The following is a 23979-nucleotide window of genomic DNA, read 5'->3' as shown; positions in this document are numbered from 1 at the left end:
CATGTCTGGCCTTCTCATTCGTTAAGATGTGAGGTAACAAGCCCATAGCCCAATGTTGTATTTTAAGTTGTATTTATGTAATCTGCCATGTACAGTATGAACTTGAGTGTTTTATTTTGTTAATCGTTTGATCATTGTTTGTGAATTACCATGTCGGTTCATTGTTTATGTCAATTGAAATGTAAAAGTGTCCTGTAAATCCATATGGGCTTCTTTGGAAGCATGACACTTTAATAAAGAAAAACTCCCTCCCAAAAAAACATCATGTACATTTCATGTTTGTACCTGACGAAGACCTCTGTGGGTTGAAACGTTGTATACTCCGATTAATGAAACTATACACACGCCTGGTTTCTGAGAACACATAGTACAATAACTGTCGACATATGCCTCCTGTTTACCAGGAATCCATGCCTCTTCCTGTCCCTTTATTGACACTCTAACATTTCGTGGTAAAACACAAGCCTAGAACTGTTTGCGATGTTTGCAGAAATGCCAGTTAGTATCTACAGGATTCATCTACCAGCCTTCCTGTAAATCGGGGAGCCTATAGCACCCGTGCAGGGGGGCACTTCACTCTACTTACACACATAGGCATAATTTATTATCTGTGTAATAGCTACGCCCATACGAAAACCGCCACGTGGGCTGTCCAACACAAATTCTGTCAATGTATATGTATGTCAATGTGACTGCCTGTCTTTCAATAAATTAGAACATGTTGACTTGGACACTTGTTTGAGACTCAATGTGTTCCAGATGCATCGCTCTTCTTCTATGCTGCTATAACATCACCTTGTGTTTTCCATGAACTTCTCTCATCCACATCATCTTAACAGACTTTGACATGTTGTATGTACATATACCATGTCTACGCAACATATGTTGTAAAGTGATTCCTTTAAGCTTCCTTTAAGCTCCTTTAAATCATGCCATGCCCTACAATATTGAATCAACCATCTTTAATTTGTTTTTTGACTGTCCAGTTTCTTTTGCCATTGTACAATTGACAAAACTCAAAACACACCACATGGAATCATTCATGTTTTTCTCATCAACAGAATATCTGTTCACCTTAATGAACCTAGTTTATTGGGAGAATTGTCCTCAATTAACACTGTTCTCTGCAAAGCCAACCATCAGTATAATGACCATAATGTGTAATAAGCACTGACCCACCTTTATAATGTTTATGCTACAGTTGACTTGCCATCTATGTACATAATTATGTGGCTAAGGCTTTAATAAACTTCATTTTGAAGAGAGAATATTGCAACACCTTATTTCATATAGGGTTTTTTTGTTTTGTTTTTGCTTATCTTTTCATTGTTATGGAAAGCAGGACACCTGAGAAGGAATTAAGTAATTTATAACTAATTACTAATGTCATAGATGGCCATTGAGATCCACATGGAAGCCATGCATGCGGTGATTGCTTTATTGCACCAATAAAATGTTTTCTAATTTTAAGGGTTGCATGAATTGGATTCAAAGCAAGGCAACGTTATTACATAACGAGGACCAAAAGAAGCACACGTCCATAGACCATTTAAGGGCAGGTGCTGGACTTCAAACACACAAAACTTGTTCAACGTTATTACATAACACATTCCATATAGAGGGTAAATTCAACAGCTCTGTGCCATTTTCAGCAACATACAGTGAACTATCTTTTAGTTCTTCACGTTTAGGGAGACATACAGGGTGACTGAATAGTCATCTTCAAGTTAAAAATATATATGCAGAGAAGTCAGCTTTGAGACAGCTTAGAGTTGCATCATATGACAGTTTGCAGCAGCTGGGGTAGAGAGGGAGAATTGTTCGTACCTCCATAATGTGACATTCTAATATTATGTAATGTATGGCTGCCTCTGGAACAACAGAATATTTCTTTTAGGCAGATTTCATCACACTCACACTCACACACACACACACACACACACACACACACACACACACACACACACACACACACACACACACACACACACACACACACACACACACACACACATGCAAAGTTTGTTAGGCCCCTCAATATATGTGATTAAGAGAAATTGGCACCCAATATAGCCATTGGGTTTGGAATTAAAAAAATATGTAAGATACGGGTTTATCACATGAGTACAGAGATGTAGCAATTTGTGAGTTCTGGACGAAATCTGTAGGAGTAGAAAAAAACTGTGTTTTGAAGAAAATGCTAATGGTGGAAAATCTAGTTAGGTGGAAATGGGTGTGGCTTATACGGGAAGTTATGTCATGATACAAGGAATCCAGGGGAAAGAAATATGTGATTTCATCGTATGACCTATAGTTAACCTCTTTAGTTATAGGCCAAAACGTAAAGTGGGCTGGTATAGTACCACCATGAGGCTGATTTGACAAATGACTGGTGGAATGGGTGGAGAGACTTCCTTGGCCTACTGGCAGCATGCACTGGCAGCATGACAGTGTGGCCCCTACTAGCAGCATGCATTGGTTTGTGAGATTAGCTCCAGTCCAGACAGGCAGGCAGGCAGGCAGGCAGGCAGGCAGGCAGGCAGGCAGGCAGGCAGGCAGGCAGGCAGGCAGGCAGGCAGGCAGGCAGGCAGGCAGGCAGGCAGGCAGGCAGGCAGACAGACAGGGGAAGAACCACAATCTCTGTCCCTGGCCTTCGGCCTGGAGGAGACAACAATAACAAATATTCCAAGATGTGGGCGTCCGTGCATGGCTCCAACACTAGGGTCCTTGATATGAAAAAGCATGAGATAATGCATGAGATAATGTGTAAGTGAGTACAGTCACTTACACATTTATTTTTGTAAGAGGCAATCCTTTAGTAATCAAAGTCCAAATTAGTCCTTCAATTTATTTAATTTTATATTTATTGACCATTTACTCTGTAGTTTAGGTTTGTGCCATATGTCCACTAAAATGTTGATTATTTAAAAGTTAATTATATTTATAAATGACTGCAAATATGTAAAGAGTTTTCAAGACTTTACAATACTGCACTTCAATGATACATTTGGGGAATATACCGTACATAGTAACTGTATATCAAACGCACACAGTGTTGTAAAGTAACTTAGTACATATACTCAAGCATTGTACTTAAATACAATTTGGAGTTATTTTGTACATAACTGGAGTATTTCCAATTTTCTGTACTTTTACTTCTACTCCACTACATTTCAGAGGGAAACATTGTACATTGACTCTACTACGATTATTTGAAAGCTTTAGTTAGTTACTTTGTATTTTGATTATAATTACAAAATATACACTAACCACTTCAGCCCTGTATACATTTTGACCATTTGAAAATAGCCGATCTACAAGCTCACAATGAGTCGCAATGTGAGCATTGTGAGCTTGTAGATCTGCTATTTTCAAACGTTTTTTTATACATTTGAAAACTTGTGAAATGGGACATTCTGCATGATGAGCACTTTCTACTTTTGGTACTTTAAGTACATTTTGCTACCAATACTTTTGTACTTTTACTCAAGTCAATTTTGAGTATTTCTACATTGCAGTATTGATACTTTTACTTGTGTAAAAAAAAAACTTTTTCCACCACTGAACACATAGAGGGCGCTAGTACTGACTCTTCTGGTCTCTCTTTGTTTGACCCTTACCACGGGAAGCGGAAATGGCAGCGACGGCACTTCGGGTTGTTGTGGATCCGCTGCTCGTGTGATCGTGCCATTCAAACGTATGAGAGACGCATCGTAAATGATCGCAAAAGCACATTTTAGAACAAAGTTGAACTAAGTTAGATAAGACCAACGGGGTTCACGCTCCCCGCCCGTTCACAACAGACGGAGGGAGAAACTTTGTAGTTGCACTTTTCAGACAATTTGCTGTGAAAGTGCGGCAACAATCTAGAAGTGTTCCACCATGGCGGATGTTACTGCTCGTAGCCTGCAGTATGAGTACAAAGCGGTGAGTACACGAGTCCCAGTGTCAAATATAATGTGTGCACTTAGTATGTCTATTATTATTATTATTATTCTTTAACTTATTTGTTGACAAATTAACTAGCTAATGGTTAGCATTATGCGACTACTAACCTAGCCTAGCCGAAAAGTGCAGGCTAGTGCTTGGGTAACAGGAAAAGTGGGCACTTGGTACATCTGGGCACCTCGATGTAAAATAAGCTATTTTGTACAAAATGTTAAGAAATAAAATATTTGGAAAATGTTTGAAAGTAAAGTATACATTAGAACATACTTAAACATTTGACAATTAAGTATTCTACAATTGCTACAAATGGCTACAAAACCTCTATATCCAGTAATTTTGGGTCATAAACAAGAAGTTGAAGGATAAAATTAAGTCTGATAATGATGTACCGTGCATGTTCACTTCATGCATACACTTAACATTACTTAAGACCATTTTTTTAATATTATTTTTGGACAAAATAGACAATTTTACATCGAGGTGCCCAGATGTCCTGTATCCGGTTCATGAAGCCTTATTTATACTTAGTCGTATACTTCGTCGATAATGTTCATTTAGGCAAGCAACAACACCCTCGCAAGATGGAGTATGAATGAAGTAAGCTTGACTCTGTTTTCATTCTGTTTCAGAACTCCAACTTGGTGTTGCAAGCCGATCGCTCTCTGATCGACCGCACACGACGAGATGAACCCACAGGAGAGGTGCTGTCCCTGGTGGGGAAGCTCGAAGGAACCAAGATGGGAGACAAGTCGCAGAGGACCAAGCCTCAGATGCTGGAAGAAAGACGTGCAAAGTCAGTTACACACCTCATACAATGTTTTCTCTGTTGTTCAAGCGAGAACATGACGCCTAAATGTTTTTTTCTTTCTTTCCCCATCCTGTTTGATCCACGTAGGAGGCGAAAGAGAGATGAGGACAGGCACGACATCAACAAGATGAAGGGTTTCACCCTTCTGTCTGAAGGCATTGATGAGATGGTGGGCATTGTGTACAAGCCTAAAACCAAAGAAACCAGGGAGACCTATGAAATCCTGCTCAGTTTCATCCAGGCTGCCTTGGGAGATCAGGTCAGAATCGCATGTCAAACACACCATCATCATGCCCTGTATTACCTCAGCATATGAACTGCTATTGCTGACCAACAACTTGCGTTATATTAAAGGCTGAAGGTTTTTCCGTATGTTTCTAGCCACGTGATATTTTGTGCGGTGCTGCTGATGAAGTACTGGCAGTGTTGAAGAACGACAAGATGAGGGATAAAGAGAGGCGCCGTGAGGTTGAACAGCTTCTTGGGCCCGCTGATGACACACGTTACCATGTGTTGGTCAATCTGGGGAAGAAGATCTCTGACTATGGGGGTGACAAGGAGCTACAGAACATGGGTATGTACCAGCTTTAAAAAATAATAATATTGTTGCTGTCGGGTAGAAGCCTTGTATCTCCAGATGTCAACGTTTGCAGTTTTTTCGTCATTTAATGCCCTACTTCATCATACGAGAATGTCAAGTAAAAGTAGTGAAAATATCCGATCCGATCACATATCTACAAGCTCACAATGCGTCGCAACGGATTGTGAGCTTGTAGATCGGCTATTTTCACTATGTCGGAAGAAAAAAAAACAATTTACTGAAAAGTATCGATTTGGGACAGCAACGATATACAGAGCCAAGTGGCGAATTCTTTCCCCAAATAGCACTACAGGCACATGAAGTTAAAGGCAATTGGGACAAAAAAAATCCCATATACTTTCAGCTGAAATTATTTTACATTTACTTAATTAATATCTTGCTCAGCAGTACTAATGTTGGCACCTGTGCAGGGGACCTGGGTTCAAATCCCAGATACGACATGAAAGTTACATATTGCAGCTTTAAAACAAATTATATAAAAGATGGATAACTTAAAAATGTCATGGAAGGTACATTAATAAAGTCAAGACGAGACAGATTATTGTATACTCATCTGCTATGACTTTTCACATTCACAATCTTCCAAAGAGGGAGTGTCTCCGTTCCTACAGTCCCAGTCTAATAAACACAGAACAAGCATTGCATTTTAATGGTATACTAATATTTATATCTTTTTTCCACAGATGATAACATTGATGAAACCTATGGTGTGAATGTGCAATTCGAGTCTGATGAGGAGGTAAGTTGCTTGGTCCAAGAATGTCTGTTCTGTGTCAGCCACTCACTTCTAGCATTTGAAAAGCCTACGTACAAGCCAACACACGTGTTGAATAAGTTCAAATATATTGACATTTTGCTTTTCCACTTAAAGGAGGGAGATGAGGACCAGTTTGGGGAAGTGCGAGATGAACACTCAGATGAGGACAGCGAGGGGGAAGAGGCAGATGTCGGCTGCACCCTTACAGCCAATGTAAGTGGTGTATTCACCCATTCCTTCCTACACAGAGATGGAATTCCATGTCTAGTGCTAAGTGGGTATTCAAGCAGACACATTTTCTCAATTACTCAAGTGATTAATTTTCTCTGTACCCTCTAGCTTGGTGTCACAGGTGACGTTATGAATGCTAAGAAAAAGGAACTACACCCCCGTGACATCGATGCTTTCTGGCTTCAGCGCCAGCTGAGTCGATTTTACGATGATGCTATTATCTCCCAAAAGAAGGCTGATGAGGTCTTGGATATCCTCAAGGTATTATTATCTTCCTGTCCGTTACTTGTTGCTGTGATGAACAGGTGGATAGCACTTGAGATCTCCACTGAAATGACCTCTCTGTCTCTGCATTTCTCAGACTGCCAGTGATGATCGAGAATGTGAAAACCAGCTGGTGTTATTGCTGGGCTTCAACACCTTTGACTTCATCAAAATCCTCCGCCAGCATCGCCGCATGAGTATGTCCTTTGATTAAGTATAGGCTGTTTGTTATGGGCTGTGGGATCCTGTATGCCTATGACATGTATAGTAAATGAAACCTGATATATTTCTTTTTCTGCACTACAGTCCAGTATTGTACCATGTTGGCCAGCGCTCAGAGTGAGGCAGAGAAGGAACGCATCACTGGAAAGATGGAGTCTGATCAAGAATTGTCAAAGATTCTTTACCAACTGCAGGAGACGGAGAAGGAAGACATTATTCGAGTAAGCCAGGCAGCTAATGTGGAGCAAGAAATATTTGATATTCATGTAAATTAATCAGTTTGCTCAGTTGCATCTCTATAATGTGTGGTCTTTTTATTATCTTCAGGAGGAGAGATCCCGCAGGGAGAGGGTGAGAAAGTCTCGTGTTGACGACTTGGAATCAATGGATGTTGATCATGGAGAGGTGAATATCAATTTGCACACATTCCCCATAAATCGTGGTTTTTGACAGGTTTTGTTTTTTGTTTGTGTCATCAACAAATTTGCACCCGCGCACACATACTTAGATGTCTAAAATTGGTAAAATATCACAAATCAAGATGGTTTGTTTTTCACTACTTATGCAAGTACAAGCATGTGTAAGGTCCGCAAAATACTGTGCATCAACATAACGATGGCAATAACAAAGCTGTAAAAAAATAAGGATAATAGCAGCAACATCAACACAATATTAGAGAGAAAATAAAGGGGGAAAATGCTATATGGCATAACGATGTGTACAGACACAACATGTATGCGTTTTTTATTTTAAACCTGTCATGATGGTCTTCCTTTCTTGTCCTGTAGTCTGTGGCCCCTCGACAGCTATTGGACCTGGAGGACCTGGCTTTCACCCAGGGAAGCCACTTCATGGCCAACAAAAGGTGTCAGCTGCCAGATGGCTCCTTCCGTAAGCAGCGCAAAGGTTATGAAGAAGTTCACGTTCCTGCCCTCAAGCCCAAACCCTTTGGTGATGATGAGGTTTGTATGATGGTGTATATGGGACATTACTAAGGCCTGCTGCTAATGCAGCATTTTACATATATAAAGTCTCCCTATTGATTACAACAACAATATTAAACTTTATTTTTGAAGCACTTCATCAAAATAAAGTGCTTTATGTGAAACGGAAGAAATGTTTTTATTAGAACAGAATGAAAAGTGAAAATCAAAAATATGAATGGAATCAAACATTCAATTTCTAAATTTTAATTTGACTTTTTAGGTGCTGATGGGCATTGAGAAGCTCCCCAAGTATGCACAGGCTGGGTTTGAAGGATTCAAAACCCTGAACCGCATCCAGAGCAAGTTGTTCAAGACCGCCATGGAGACGGATGAGAATCTCCTGGTGTGCGCTCCTACGGTGAGAAATCTTATTCCCATAAAAAGATAATTACATTTTGTTTTTAGGCGAGCAAATGTGAATCTAACATAATAAAGTTAGATCATAGTAATATTATTGTACATTGCCTTTACATCGTAGTACATTCCCTGACCCCTGTATTGTATACCGTGTCTGCAGGGAGCGGGTAAGACTAATGTGGCCCTAATGGCCATGCTTAGGGAAATTGGAAAGCACATCAACCTGGATGGAACCATCAACTTGGATGACTTCAAGATCATCTATATTGCACCCATGCGCTCGCTGGTACAGGAGATGGTTGGAAGCTTTAGCAAGGTGAGCCTTGTCCTCCACCAACCGTTATATCTGAAAATAATGAATGACTGTTCTCTGACGTGTTTTGATCCATGTATTTATTTCCCAGCGCTTGGCAAGTTATGGCATCACGGTCTCTGAACTGACAGGAGACCACCAGCTCTGTAAAGAAGAGATCAATGCCACTCAGATTATCGTCTGCACCCCAGAGAAATGGGACATCATCACACGTAAAGGTGGAGAGCGCACCTATACCCAACTAGTGCGCCTTATTATCATTGTAAGTGTTGCACAGACTGAGAAGACCCAGTAGAATTTGTCACTACCATTTTTATTGTCACTATTGTTTACATATAAATAAATTAAACTAAACGTAAAACTTGTATATTACCAGGATGAAATCCACTTGCTCCATGATGACCGTGGACCCGTCCTGGAGTCCCTGGTGGCAAGGACCATCCGCAACGTCGAGCTGACCCAGGAGGACGTACGTCTGCTGGGCCTCAGCGCCACACTGCCCAACTACGAGGACGTGGCCACCTGCCTGCGTGTAGACCCAGCCAAGGGGCTATTCTACTTTGACAACAGGTTAGATAAAATCTGGTTATGCAGGATTTGCATAGCTTGCTGAACACATTACTACTTTATAGACACGTGTAGTGTGTTCGTGTCTTCCCGAGGTGTAAGCTCAAGTCTAATGCCTGCTTTTTCTTCCTGTGTAGTTTCCGTCCCGTGCCCTTGGAGCAAACATATGTTGGCATCACAGAGAAGAAGGCCATAAAACGTTTCCAGATCATGAATGAGATCGTCTATGAAAAGATCATGGAGCATGCCGGAAAGAACCAGGTGAGGCCTACCTAATGTATTCACCCTCAAGGTAGCTAACATGCCATAGGCTCTTAGTTAGATACTTTTATCCAAAGGGACTCATGAAAAGCCCTAACACTGCCAGTGTTGGTGCTGAGCTCTGTATTGAGATGCAGCTGTATGTCAGAGCAGGGGGACTCATACAACATATGTCCTTCTCCCATAGGTACTGGTATTCGTCCACTCCAGGAAGGAAACGGGAAAGACAGCCAGAGCTATCAGAGATATGTGTCTGGAGAAAGACACCCTGGGACTTTTCCTCAGAGAGGGTTCAGCATCCACAGAGGTGTTGAGGACTGAGGCAGAGCAGTGCAAGGTGAGATCCCTCTAACCTGAGATTTCCAGCAAGGCCTCTGTAAAAATTGCCTTCAGGTCCTGGGAAAGCCTTCACATTTCCTGGCCTTAAAAGTCTTGAATAATTCAATTCATTCTCACAAGTCTTTCACTGAATCCTGAGGTTGTATTTTCTCACAAGTTTAGTTAATTGGTAAAAATGTGTCTTATATTTCTGTCTGAAGATGTCTTCAATTCTTCTCGCTGTAACATGCAGTCACCATGAAAATAAAGTAATATAAAGAATATTACACCTTTTAAATGGCGGTTCAGGATGGCTGTTCTGATATGTATCCTTGCTCTTGAATCTAGAACCTCGAACTGAAGGACCTGTTGCCCTATGGCTTCGCTATACATCATGCCGGGATGACCAGAGTGGACCGAACTCTGGTGGAGGATCTCTTTGCCGACCGGCACATCCAGGTGCTGGTGTCCACGGCTACTCTGGCCTGGGGTGTCAACCTGCCAGCACACACTGTCATCATCAAAGGCACCCAGGTGTACAGCCCTGAGAAAGGCAGGTGGACAGAGCTGGGAGCTCTGGATATTTTACAGGTCAGTCTGAGTTGAGCTAATCTCTTAGCACTTGCCTACCGTCTTTGTGTCTGGACTTTTATGCTCCTATTTAGATTTTATGTAATTTAGAAATATGTAAGGTATGTTATTTACTTGTTATCCTAGTGACTTTTTTCTTAGCACTCTAATCACTTGACCCCCCTTACCCTGTTGAGCATGGATTAAAGTTCTCGGTTCCCACGACTGATTTCACACTGTTTCACAAATCACATATTATGACGTGGCCATGTTACACATTTTTTCAGTCGTGAGATTTTATTTAGCTTAAATCCATGTGTTGAGTGACTTACGGATCATTGATACAGTACAGCCTTGTGTTGCTCTAGATTAGAGCTGCTAAATATCTGAATTATAATCAGCTGTATTTCTTTCAAAGTAAAAGCTAGCTTTGGCTGCACATTTTTGTATATAAATACTGTAAATAAATACTTATTTTATTTTAGATGCTTGGTCGAGCCGGCCGTCCCCAGTACGACACCAAAGGAGAGGGTATCCTGATCACGTCCCATGGAGAGCTGCAGTACTACCTGTCTCTGCTGAACCAGCAGCTGCCCATAGAGAGCCAAATGGTGGCCAAACTGGCCGACATGCTCAACGCCGAGATAGTGCTAGGCAATGTGCAGAATGCAAAGGTGAGTGATGGTCTGTGGTGGACAAAGTGTATACTCAAGTAAATACAAAAAAATGTAGAAATTCTGAAGTACAGTACTTTTTAATATCAATGCTTTTCTATATTGAAAATTGGAACATAATCCTCCCCGAAAATGTAAAAGAAATTCAGTACATTAAAGAAAATGGTGAAAATAGCAGATCTAGAAGATCACAAGGCATCGCACTGCGACATTTTTTGACCTTGTAGATCGGCTATTTTCAATATATTATTTGAAAGAGTCAAAAGTACAATATTTCTGTTTGAGAGAGTGAAAGTCATGTGCTTTTTTTAAAGTATAGTACTCAAGTAAATATACTTAGTTACTGTCCACCACTGGTGTTAATCACAGTTGAATTTGTAGCAGTTGGATTGAGCAAATACTGGGTCATCCTGACCGCTCAGAGTTGGTGGTGTTGGTCATGTAACTACAGCGTTCTGGGTACGGTTCCTACCTCAGGAGCTCTGTTGCAGGTCACGCCTCCCTTCTGTCCTCTCTTTTCCTCTCTCTTCACCTACCTGTCTCAACTGTTAACATCTTTTTCTTTCATTGTCAGGATGCAGTGAACTGGCTTGGCTACACCTACCTGTATGTGCGCATGCTCCGAAACCCCACCCTGTATGGGGTCTCCCATGATGACCGCAGCTCAGACCCCCTGCTGGAGAGGCGCCGGTTGGACCTCATTCACACAGCAGCCAACATCCTGGACAAGAACAGCCTCATCAAGTATGACAAGAGGACCGGCAGCTTCCAGGTACTCAACATTTTACAACCCATCACCATTTTAGATGGATTGATTATTTCCTGTGATTATGGTACCAATAGTTAAATCTTGGATTAGAGACCTGAGGCCGTTTCTACAAAATGTCTTCTAAATCCCAACAGTATTCTGAAAAACGTATGTTTCTATATCAGTGGTGCTCAAACCTTTTCATGTCAAGGACGACCCCCATCTCAAAATATTTTGTTCCATGGACCCCCAGAAGCAAAGATATGAGTTAAAATGTTCACTTTAAAACCATATATATTCAAAGATTTGCACATATTTTCACGAAAAAAAAAATGCAGATCTACAAGCTCGTAGCGCGGCACTCGGTGCCACGCTATGAGCTTGTATATCTGCTATTTTTGAATAGCCAAAGTGTAAAATAATGCTTTTTAGCTCAAATCTAAAAATGACACAGATGCGTTCCAGCTCTTAATGGGTTAATAATCAACTGCACTTTGTCACGTTTTGAAGGTTACAGACCTGGGTCGTATCGCCAGCCACTTCTACATCACCCACGACTCCATTCAGACCTACAACCAGCTGCTGAAGCCGACGCTCAGCGAGATTGAGCTCTTCCGTGTTTTCTCACTCTCCTCCGAGTTTAGGAACATCACTGTTCGAGAGGTATGGTAGACTTCACACCATCGATGTGGGTTTTTTATTTTGGTAGATTGTAAACATGACACAAAACACTGTAGTAATAGTATAGTAACGTTTATTATTATTATTACTGTGTTTCAGGAAGAGAAGTTGGAACTTCAAAAGCTGCTGGAAAGGGTTCCTATTCCAGTGAAGGAAAGCATTGAGGAGCCTAGCGCCAAGGTATTGCTTGTGATTGGCAATGTTCCCACCAAGCTGTGCAGGCAATAAGAGCATGACCAGTTCCCAATTTCAGTTTGGAGAGAAAACTGGTGATAAATAATTTGCTCGAGCCACGGCAATGGAAAAATTACTGTTGTTTGGCTAGTGGCATTATAAATTGAATTATTGTGAAATAAGCTAATGGAGTAAATCTCTGCACTGATGCTTTTTAAATGTTATTTTTGTCCTCTGTGTAAGTATATAAATCTTATACTATCATAATGTTTTCAGTAAACTGTCGTTCAGCGCTCAATTAGTCTTACTGTGTTATTGCAGATCAACGTCCTGCTCCAAGCTTACATCTCTCAGCTCAAACTGGAGGGCTTTGCTCTCATGGCTGACATGGTGTATGTTACACAGGTAAGGCTGGACCTTGCAGTAGGCTACCTACATTCGCAATTTTTTCTGGACAGTTGGATGCTAACGATATCTTTGTCTTTTCAGAGCGCTGGGAGACTGATGAGGGCCATATTTGAGATTGTGCTGAATAGAGGCTGGGCTCAGCTCACAGACAAGACCATGAATCTCTGCAAGATGATTGACAAGAGAATGTGAGACATGTGCATTACTTTAAAACGTGTTTTTTTGCAAACACAATGCTATCCTTTTAGTTGCCAAAGCTGGTTCTGTATACGTTTGTAATTTTTGACGTGATCCTGTTGCGCACAGGTGGCAGTCCATGTCCCCTCTGCGGCAGTTCAGGAAACTGCCCGAGGAGGTAATCAAGAAGATCGAGAAGAAAAACTTCCCCTTTGAGCGACTGTATGACCTCAACCACAATGAAATTGGTGAGTTTTGCCCTCCTCCCCTTACACACACACGCATGCATTTGCCAGTTCAGTGTACTCATTCAACAGTTGACTTCCCTCTTCAATATAAATAGCTGCTATGCTAAGGCTCTTTTTTTGTTGTCTTAAGGTGAGCTGATCCGTATGCCAAAAATGGGGAAGACCATCCACAAATATGTTCACCAATTCCCCAAACTGGACTTGGCTGTTCATCTGCAGCCCATCACCCGCTCCACACTCAAAGTGGAGCTCACCATCACCCCTGACTTCCAGTGGGATGACAAGGTCTGTTACAAACCTAGTTATATTGCATTTAAATTGTGCATAACTGTTTTATCATGAGGGATTTCAAATGAGTTCAACAGTTTAATAAGCTGGGGCTTCCTAGGTCACCAGCATCAGTAAAGTCACAAACAGTGAGGGTCAAAACCTCAGGAGATTACCCAACGCTATTAAATGTCCCTTGAAGTAATGTATCTTGTGGATTGTTCCGGGAATGCCGACTTGCTGACACTCTCTTGCCTTCTTAGATCCATGGATCCTCCGAGGCCTTCTGGATTCTGGTTGAGGATGTGGACAGTGAGGTCATCCTCCACCACGAGTACTTCCTGCTCAAAGCCAAGTACGCCCAGGACGAACATCTGGTCACGTTTTTCGTTCCGGTGTTCGAGCCTCTGCCGCCGCAGTACTTCATCCGCGTGGCTTCAGACCGCTGGCTTTGTGAGTATTTACTTACAAAAGTCATTTTAAGATCGTTAACATTGTTATTTATTTTGTTTAGGACCTTTTGTTTTTTATTTTGTTTAGGACCTTTTTGTTGTTCATTTTGTTTAGGGCCTTTCAGTAGTTGGGAGCAAGCTCTTATGTCTGATATCACAGATTTGACACTGATTTGGCGGCAAGGGAGATAATTATTCATACCCTGCCTTTGGCCATATGCATATCATTAATTGTAATCTGCTAAATCTCTCTTTTGTTCTCAGCCTGTGAGACTCAGCTTCCAGTGTCTTTCCGTCACCTGATCCTACCAGAGAAGTACCCACCGCCCACTGAGCTGCTGGACCTGCAGCCACTGCCCGTGACTGCTCTCCGGAACTCTGCCTTCGAGACGCTCTACCAGAACAAGTTCCCTTTCTTCAACCCCATCCAGACACAAGGTAAGGAGAGAAGAAAACAGTTATATATATATACGCTTTTAATAACATAATATTTGTAATATTATTTGGTGTCTCTATGATGACACTGATATACATAAACTGTACCTTCTCCGGAATGACCGTGAAGAGTTGCACTCTCTTACTTCTGTGCAATATTGTGTCTTTTCCTCCAGTGTTCAACGCAGTGTACAACAGTGACGACAATGTGTTTGTGGGAGCTCCCACCGGCAGTGGGAAGACCATCTGCGCTGAGTTTGCCATTCTGAGAATGCTGCTGCACAACGCAGAGGGCCGCTGTGTCTACATCACACCCATGGAGGCTCTGGCTGAACAGGTATTGAAACGACAACAACGATGAGGAGGACTGAGGTGCTGTTATCAAAACCCAACTTGGTGTCACAGGCCTTATTTAACCCATTAACACATTGAATGCCAATCGCGTAGATCTATGCGAACCTATTTAAAGCCGCAGCGTGCCAGTCGCGTAGATCTACGCGAACCGCCGATTCCCATTGATTTTGCCCCAGGTGCACTTTCCGAATTTTTTTGATCCATTTCCGTTTCCGGTCGGAAACAGAATTATTCGGGTTCCGGTTTTTTCGATCGTATCCGCTTCCTGTCTGGGATCCTGTTTAAAACTCGATTTTCTCGGTTGTTGTTTTTCTCCTCGCTGATCACTGTTTACCGTTGATCGGCTGTATCTTCAAGATGGCGGCACGGATTTGGAAACTATTTTCGCTGGCCGTTTCTCACGGATCCGCCGTGTGTTTAGAACCAAATGAACGCGCACTTTTAACTTATTTAGCGAGGTCTGTGGCGACATGAAAAAAACAAAAAAACAACAATAAAACGCTGGCACTGGTGAGTACATTATGAGATTAAACTCTGGCATGGAATGTATTAAAACCATGAACGCATCTGTGTAACCACTTAAGCCATTATTTTATACATTGGCTATTCAAAAATAGCAGCTCTACAAGCTCATGCCGTGCCATGAGCTTGTAGAGCTGCTATTTTGTTTTTATTGTGATTAGTTTTTTGTGCAAATCTTTGAATACCATTTTTTTTTTAAAAGCAAACATTTTTAACTCAAATCTTTGCTTCTGGGGATTGATTCTACCAATGTGTTCTAAATCCTAACAGTTTTCTTTTTTTTACGCATATGTTGCTATAATATCAGTGGTTCTCAAACTTTTTATGTCAAGGACCACACAAAATGTATTTGTCCGCAGACCCCCCCCCCCCCCCCATCTGAAAATATTTTGTTCCAGGGACCCCCAGAAGCAAAGATTTGAGTAAAAAATGTATTATACATTTTCACGATTTTTCAAAAATAGATCTTCAAGCTCATAGTGCTATGAGCTTACACATCTGCTATTTTTGAATAGCCCAAAGAAATCTAAAGAATTACACAGATGCGTTCCCGGTCTTAATGGGTTAAAGTAGTCGTGGTAGATGTCGGTTTTCATAACCCCAGTTATGCATCTGTTTTATCCCCACATCCAAACTAGGTGTCTGTCTACATCGAAACGTTCCATTATGTAGACTTGTACTGTTACACTTAACATAGTTCTTAACATCATTCCTTGTATACAGGTGTTTGTTGACTGGCATCAGAAGTTCCAGGACCTCCTGAATAAGAAGGTGGTGCTGCTCACTGGAGAGACCAGCACAGATCTGAAGCTTCTGGGGAAAGGTGACATCATCGTCAGTACACCCGACAAGTGGGACATCCTGTCTCGCCGCTGGAAGCAGAGGAAGAACGTGCAGAACGTCAGCCTGTTCGTTGTGGACGAGACACACCTCATTGGTGGAGAGAACGGGGTAAGATTGTGACCACTGTTCTGTGCTCATTAACCAGTGGTGGTAAAAGGACTCAAATATTTTACTTCAGTAAAAGTATCAATACTGCAATGTAGAAGTAATTCTAGTAATGTAGAATTAAAAATGTACTTGAGTAAAAGTACAAAAGTATTATCAAAATGTACTTAAAGTACCAAAAGTAAAAGTACTAAAATGATTGAAAATAGCAGCTCACAATGCGCCGCATCGCGACGCGTTGTGAGCTTGTAGATCAGCTATTTTCAAATAGCCTAGGTATGAAATAGGGCTAAAGTGGTTAATGTATGTTTTTATAATGTCATAATTTATATCTGCAAAGTAACTAGTAACTAAAGTTTTCACATAATTGTAGTGGAGTAAAATTACTATTTTTGAGGAGGAGGGAATTACTGATAATTACAAGAGACTTAATACAGTGAGTAATCCTAAGAAAATATGTGCCGTCTTCTGTCCCTTAGCCCGTGTTGGAGGTCATCTGCTCCAGGATGCGGTACATCTCCTCCCAGATCGAACGTCCAATCCGCATCGTGGCCCTCAGCTCGTCTCTGTCCAATGCCAAAGACGTGGCCCACTGGCTGGGCTGCAGCACCACGGCCACCTTTAACTTCCACCCCAACGTCAGGCCTGTTCCTCTGGAGCTCCACATCCAGGTGAGGCTAAAGCCCCGTTTATGCTTTGTTTCTGTGGCGGTGTAGCCGATCTACAAGCCCCACAATGCGTCACATTCTGGGCTTGTAGATCGGCTATGTTTGGCACGTGCTGCCGTCACATAACATTTAAAAATCAGTAAATGCTTTTATCATGTTTGGTGCCTGTTTAAGTATGTATTAAGTATCCGTTAAACTGATGCTGGGAACAGTTATAAATGCTTGATTGGGTTGCATGGTGCATTCATTGGTTACATCATCAAATTGCCATAGAGTACAGAAGTCCTGACGTCACTCGTTCATCCCCAGGTTCGTAAGGTAATTTCTCTATGGAGAATAACATTGGGTCATCTTAGAATCGTCTCTCATAAGAATTGTGGTCCAAAAATAAACAAACTGTCTCGGTGATATTGTCAGGGAGGAGGTTCTGTATCGTTTATGATAGTCAGTCACTTATATTTGATACAGTCTGTTTCTGGCGAAAATGTAACTAATTTGGCGGAAGTAACATTTGCGTTTTCTCACCGTCAGTTGATGCTTCATATCTATAAGAGTCAAACCGCCGGGATCATTAGTTTATTTTTGGAACACAGTTCTTATTTGATGCGATATTAAACACGTCTATGGGAATTCAGAACGGGGGTGGAAAACCGCAAACCAGGTAGGATGTGTAAATTACGTCAGACTTCGGTGCTCTATTAAGCAACACACTAAACCTGATGAGGCAAGTGCTTTCAAATAACACTGTTCTTTCTACTCCTCAGGGTTTCAATGTGAGCCACACTCAGACCCGCCTGCTATCCATGGCTAAGCCAGTGTACCACGCCATCATGAAGCACAGCCCCTCCAAACCAGCCGTGGTATTCGTCCCCTCCCGCAGACAGACTCGCCTCACCGCCATCGACATCCTCACCTTCTGTGCTGCCGACGTTGTCCCTCAGAGGTTGGTCACAACTGTAATCATGCCTGTAGCATAGGAATTAATTGGCTATAAGACTACAGTATGTGGTCAGTTAATACATTTAATGCTGCAATTAAATGTGATATTTGTCTTTTTGTCTAGATTCTTGCATTGCACTGAGAAGGACCTGGCTCCCTTCTTGGAGAAGGTGGCCGATGCAACGCTGAAGGAAACGCTGGCCAACGGTGTGGGCTACCTGCACGAGGGCCTGTCCACCACCGAACGCAAAATAGTAGAACAGCTGTTCAACTCGGGTATGACTCCCCAGTCTTATACACCAGTGGTCCTCAAACATTTTCATGTCAAGGACATTTGATATGTATTTAGCCACGGCTCCCCCTTTGAATAGATTTTGTGCCATAAGAGAAGGTTTGTCAAGATGTTTCCAAATGTTTAAAAAATCGTTCATCTACAAGCTCACAACATCGCGTCTCCTCTTGTGACATGTTGTGAAGCCACGCCCTGACACCCCCCAAGTCAAACACCAAATGCCTTGATAGGAGCTTTCTCTACTCTGCTATAATAAGTTAACAACATGGAACAGCCTCCCCCCTGTGGTTGTTGGAGACATTACATCAAGTAGTGTTCATGCCTTTTAAGAAGAGGCTGAACAAACACCTCCTCAGCATGTGACTGTAATCCCATAAAGCTCAAGGACATTTAATCATCCAACATTCTGTTTATATACTCCTAACTGAGTAGCTGCAGATCAGTGATAGGTTCTTTTAATGTTATTCATAAAGCCTGTATCTGCCCAATTATTATTTTTTTTTTTAAAGACCGGTTCAGAAAGGTTAATGATATTTTCTGACGTCCTTTCTCATCTCTGTTCTCTTGCCTCTGATAGGAGCCGTTCAGGTCGTTGTGGCGTCCCGTTCTCTCTGCTGGGGCACCAACATCGCCGCACACCTCGTTGTGGTCATGGACACGCAGTACTACAACGGCAAAATCCATGCGTAAGGGCTTCCCACAGCTTATGTAGTCTCTTTGGCTTCATAAAGTGCTCACGTTCTATAAAATAACGCTCATATTGTGTGTAGCATACGGTGACATTCTCCTCCCTCCTGTGTGCAGATATGTGGACTACCCCATATATGATGTCCTTCAGATGGTGGGCAAAGCCAACAGACCCATGCTTGACGATGAGGGGCGCTGTGTCATCATGTGTCAGGGCTCCAAAAAGGTAACACCATTTTCTCAGCTTTTATCAATTTCTACATCTTTCTCTTTCTCTCTCATTCTTGTTATTTTTGTACTTGTAAGACATTGTTGGCAGACAGAAATATGTAAATTGTAAAATACTCAAATATGCTGTCTGACATTGTCTTGTACCTGTCAAAAAGTGTAAGGTCGCAGATGCATGTCATTTAGTGTCGTACATTTTCATTGGTTTCCTTGTTTTTACCATCAAAGAAAGTGGCCATGTTTCCCCTACGTAATAGAAACGTTCCAAAGACATCTCACAACATTTGAGATTTGTTTCAAATGTAAAGTGCAATATAAAGAATTTGTTTCATTATTATTATTACAACAACAACATGTCAGGAGAATAAATGACTGTACAAGTACTACATGGGCTCAAATGCCTGACATCGAGTCCCTGGGTTGATTCCTGATCGGCCGAACCATTTGCTGCATGTCACTCCCCTACTCTTCTCAGTGTTTCCTGTTCACTGTCCACTTAAAGAATGAAGGCTCAAAATGTTGCTATTTTCATTTTTAAAGATCTGTTCTTTTCTGCCTTCCTGACAGGATTTCTTCAAGAAGTTCCTGTATGAGCCGCTGCCAGTCGAGTCTCACCTTGACCATTGTCTCCATGACCACTTCAATGCTGAGATCGTCACCAAGACGGTGGAGAACAAGCAGGATGCTGTGGACTACCTGACCTGGACATTCCTCTACCGCCGCATGACCCAGAACCCCAACTACTACAACCTGCAGGGTGAGACGCTGCACATCCAAACATATAAAGGCTTAGGGAGGAAACATAATTTATTCTGGGCCTGGGGTGCACCAGTAGCTGACTTGAGTAGTGTGTCCACCACATGAAAGTGTTGATATAGTGATATTAAGTTGTGAAAAGATGATATTGCAGTGCTCAAATTTGTACAGACGAATCTTGCTGTGGAGAATATTGAATGAGCGTATCAGCTGCTGCAGTTCTGACTTGTATTAGGGTACCATCTACTGGATATATTTTGTAAATGGCTATTACAATGTACAGGATAAAGTTTTTGTTTATTATACTTTTTCAAAAGACGTGACAAATCAGCTTGATAACTGCCCATCCCGATGTTGTAAGAAAAGTGAGATGTCCCATATTGATTGGGCTTTCCTTTTTTCTCTCTCTGTCTGTGCTCTTCAGGCATGTCTCATCGTCACCTGTCAGACCATCTGTCGGAGCTGGTGGAGAACACTCTACATGATTTGGAGCAGTCCAAGTGTATCAGCATTGAGGACGAGATGGACGTAGCTCCTCTCAATTTGGGCATGATCGCTGCCTACTACTATATCAACTACACCACCATTGGTTTGTGCCAACAATTAATATCCGCAGCACTCCCTGTATAACTAATATTATTAGCTGCCAGGCTGGTGTAATATTTCCTGTTTATCTCCACATTGTACATGTCTGTTGAAAATGACGTTATTTCTCGGTGTGCTCTGCAGAGCTGTTCAGCATGTCCCTGAACGCCAAAACAAAGATCCGTGGGTTGATTGAGATCATCTCCAATGCCGCCGAGTACAACAACATCCCCATCAGACACCACGAGGATGCACTTCTCCGACAGGTGAACAAAACGCTACGCTGACTAAATGTCAGACGTCCCACGGTGCATTCACATGAATCAAACACGGGAACCAAATTGAAGTCAACACTAACTTTGTGGTTTGGACATTTGTTATATTTCAGCTGGCCCAGAAGGTGCCCCACAAACTGAACAACGCCAAGTTCAACGACCCCCACGTGAAGACAAACCTGCTGCTGCAGGCCCATCTGTCCAGGATGCAGCTGAGTGCAGAGCTCCAGTCAGACACTGAAGAGATCCTGAGCAAGGTGAATGATGATGCCACTGCCTCCTGAGCAGTACAAGTACATACTGACCCTATGGATGTCCTTTTGCTGAAAGTCTGCATTATACTAGAGTATGAAGTGTGATTGCAGAAATACAATTTGAGTGAACATGAGATGCAAATATTTAACCGTTTTTTTAAGATGTGCTAGTTCATTTGTAGACTAGTGATTCTACACAGCAACAGAATAGTTTTTAACTGGGTGTCTGGGATTGGGAGGTTGCAGCCTCTTGGATTTTCTGAATTGTTGCACGTGACCCCAATAGTGTTTTGATGTTTTGAATTGATTTATTTGTATATACTACTATGTACACAAACATATTTTATCTGTGCTGTTTGTAGGCGGTGCGTCTGATCCAAGCCTGTGTAGATGTACTGTCCAGTAACGGCTGGCTGAGTCCTGCGCTGGCTGCCATGGAGTTGGCACAGATGGTGACCCAAGCCATGTGGTCTAAGGACTCCTACCTCAAACAACTGCCATTCTTCACATCTGAGCACATCAAGCGCTGCACAGATAAGGTAATGTAATATATATAATTACAATTAAGAACAATCAATGCATTGCTTCAATGTGGGTTACATGCACAGCTTTCTGGTAATGTTTTGGCTATATAAAAAATTCAAAATAAATGTTTAGATATTTTCACTAATGTTCAAAATGGCCTGGATTGGATCAGAATGCATTAGTTGTGGATGAGAACATTAAATGCCTGAAAGCTGACCTCTTAACCCTCTTGTCTCTTCTTTAGGGTGTGGAGAGCATCTTTGACATCATGGAAATGGAGGATGAAGAGCGCACTGCCCTGCTTCAGCTCTCCGATGCCCAGATGGCTGACGTGGCTCGCTTCAGTAACCGCTACCCCAACATTGAACTGTCATATGAAGTGGTAGAGAAAGACAACATCAAGAGGTACTTTAACTACTTAACCACAGACAAATCCTAAATGATTAGGAATATAGCAGATCTACAAGCTTTTTTTAAAACTTTTTTCAAAATTCTTATTGAAAAAAAATTATTTATTTATTTCCCACATACAGTATGACATTTTGGTACACCATGGTTAAAGTGGTTAAACATAGTTTAACATTGCCATAATAGTTATAATGATAATGGTAATTTTACTAATAAAATTCTAATGAAAAAGTGGGGAGAATCATTGAGTTGGGATGAGACATTTTATTATCAAGGGTCTCTGTTTTGTTTTACCATGCATACATGATACTCTTTTAAGAGTAAATGGCATGTTTCGATGGCAGGTGAAAAATTAAATGCAAATTAGTCATTTATAAATGTATGCAGACACGGTTTATATAAGACAGTTAGTAAAGCGTAAATTCTTCTTTATTTACAGTGGTAGTCCAGTTCTGGTGCTGGTTCAACTGGAAAGAGAGGAGGAGGTTACTGGACCTGTTATTGCACCTCTCTTCCCCCAGGTACGTTATCATTGAAATGGCTGTGATTTTTTACCAACGATTTTTTTAAAAATAATATCAACATTGATTGATGACACGTGTTTGTGTTCTTTCAGAAACGTGAGGAGGGCTGGTGGGTGGTGATTGGAGACCCCAAGTCCAACAGCCTCATCTCTATCAAGAGGCTAACGCTTCAGCAGAAAGCAAAGGTCAGTCAATCACATGCACTTATGAGATTGTAATTTTTTTTGCAAAAAGATAGTGTATTGCAACCATATTCAAGATTTGCATTTGTTTATAGTAGGCCTAATAAATCAGGTCATAACAAAGCAGTGCTTTTTAGAAATCTGCATCTGCCATAACATAACAGGTGTACAGCAAACCCTACTGTTGGAAAGTGGTATTGTAATATTGATATTGGTCGATATAACCCTGTAAATATTCAGTTATCGGCCAAAATGTCAATATTGTGCATCCCTAGTTAATGCCAATGATGCCGGGATGGTGTACTTGATATTGCATAGTTGAGGATATTCAAAAGACTAATGTAATATTTCTTGTTGTCCTGTAGGTCAAGCTCGACTTTGTAGCACCGGTGATGGGCGTTCACAACTACACGCTGTACTTCATGAGTGACGCCTACATGGGTTGTGACCAGGAGTACAAATTCAGCGCCGATGTGAAGGAGGCTGAAAGCGGAGACAGCGACTCGGATTAGCCTGTAACCTGACGATGACCCTCATGTCAGTCTCAAGTGGGATCAGTAGATGTTCTTACTGTAGATATTAAACCCGTTTCCCCTCCTGTATCGTTGTCTCCCAAGTATACCATTACCTTATTAGGCTCTTGTGGTTATATCATCGTTTTCTATGAGTATGTTGTGTTTTGTTTTATGAGATAAGATCATGCTTTTTGTTGTACACCAGTCCAGAACTATAGCATACAAGATACATTCTTGTAAACATGTATAAAGCATACATAGAAATGTACCATTAGCATTGACGTGAACAGCTGTCCTTAAAGGCCCGATCAGAAATTTTGAATGTTAATATTGGATGTGATGCACATTGATGCTTGAGTCAGCTGAATATTTAGCATTTGCAGGGTTAGTGCAACTAAAAAAGATTCTTTCCAGAGTTGATGGAAAACCTTTCAAATTGAACATAATCCATGTTTAGTGATCAGTTTTTGTATAAAGCCCCTTTCTAAGTATGACAAAAAAAATCCAATAAATACATTGAACTATATTCGGATTCTGGATGGGCCTCAAGATTTCAAGTAAATTTGTAGACTGATGTGATTTCATTTCTTTTTGCAATAAAGATAATCCAAAAATGACCAACTTTGTTTTTACCCCTTTTTCTCCCAATTTAGTCATTATGCCAATTGATTCCTCCCCACACTGTGTGTCACTGCTATTGTATAATCCTGACTTGCCTGCCAGTGAGGAGCCCCGACCGGGAGTAGAGAGCCCTCGTCTTACTCCTCCCGCCCAAAACTCCCTGCTGACAGGTGCCACCCCAGGAATACGTGCAGTCATAAATATCACCCTCCCCACCCAGCTTCACTCC

At 41.6% G+C, this 23979-nt stretch overlaps 1 protein-coding gene across 1 annotated transcript; it reads left to right on the top strand.

The window, feature by feature from the left end:
* Nucleotides 1-3666: 3666 nt before the first annotated feature.
* On the top strand, nt 3667-23740 carry snrnp200 (small nuclear ribonucleoprotein 200 (U5)). The gene is made up of 44 exons (XM_080433329.1): nt 3667-3927; nt 4578-4741; nt 4844-5015; nt 5138-5330; nt 6041-6096; nt 6229-6327; nt 6454-6606; nt 6707-6806; nt 6916-7052; nt 7159-7236; nt 7620-7793; nt 8038-8175; nt 8335-8490; nt 8579-8749; nt 8864-9057; nt 9192-9315; nt 9503-9652; nt 9982-10224; nt 10689-10877; nt 11452-11649; nt 12136-12288; nt 12406-12486; nt 12802-12885; nt 12970-13076; nt 13195-13313; nt 13444-13598; nt 13844-14033; nt 14297-14470; nt 14644-14804; nt 16067-16294; nt 16771-16962; nt 17724-17902; nt 18023-18174; nt 18768-18876; nt 18995-19103; nt 19673-19862; nt 20286-20450; nt 20591-20712; nt 20835-20978; nt 21338-21514; nt 21745-21905; nt 22348-22429; nt 22525-22617; nt 22980-23740. Exons 1-44 carry the CDS (start codon nt 3883-3885, stop codon nt 23124-23126), a joined length of 6408 nt encoding a protein of 2135 aa, XP_080289455.1. The 5' UTR covers nt 3667-3882; the 3' UTR covers nt 23127-23740.
* Nucleotides 23741-23979: the final 239 nt, after the last annotated feature.

This window comes from Gymnoscopelus braueri (assembly GCF_963280865.1).
Source record: "Gymnoscopelus braueri genome assembly, chromosome: 7".
Classification (NCBI taxonomy): domain Eukaryota; kingdom Metazoa; phylum Chordata; class Actinopteri; order Myctophiformes; family Myctophidae; genus Gymnoscopelus; species Gymnoscopelus braueri.
This window is presented reverse-complemented; position numbering and strand designations above follow the sequence as displayed.

Coding starts and splice junctions, on each gene's coding strand:
- snrnp200 (XM_080433329.1), top strand. CDS start 3,883: ATGGCGGATGTTACTGCTCGTAGCCTGCAGTATGAGTACAAAGCG. Junction 6,097..6,228: donor AATTCGAGTCTGATGAGGAG/GTAAGTTGCTTG, acceptor TTCCACTTAAAG/GAGGGAGATGAGGACCAGTT. Junction 20,979..21,337: donor CTGAAGAGATCCTGAGCAAG/GTGAATGATGAT, acceptor TGCTGTTTGTAG/GCGGTGCGTCTGATCCAAGC.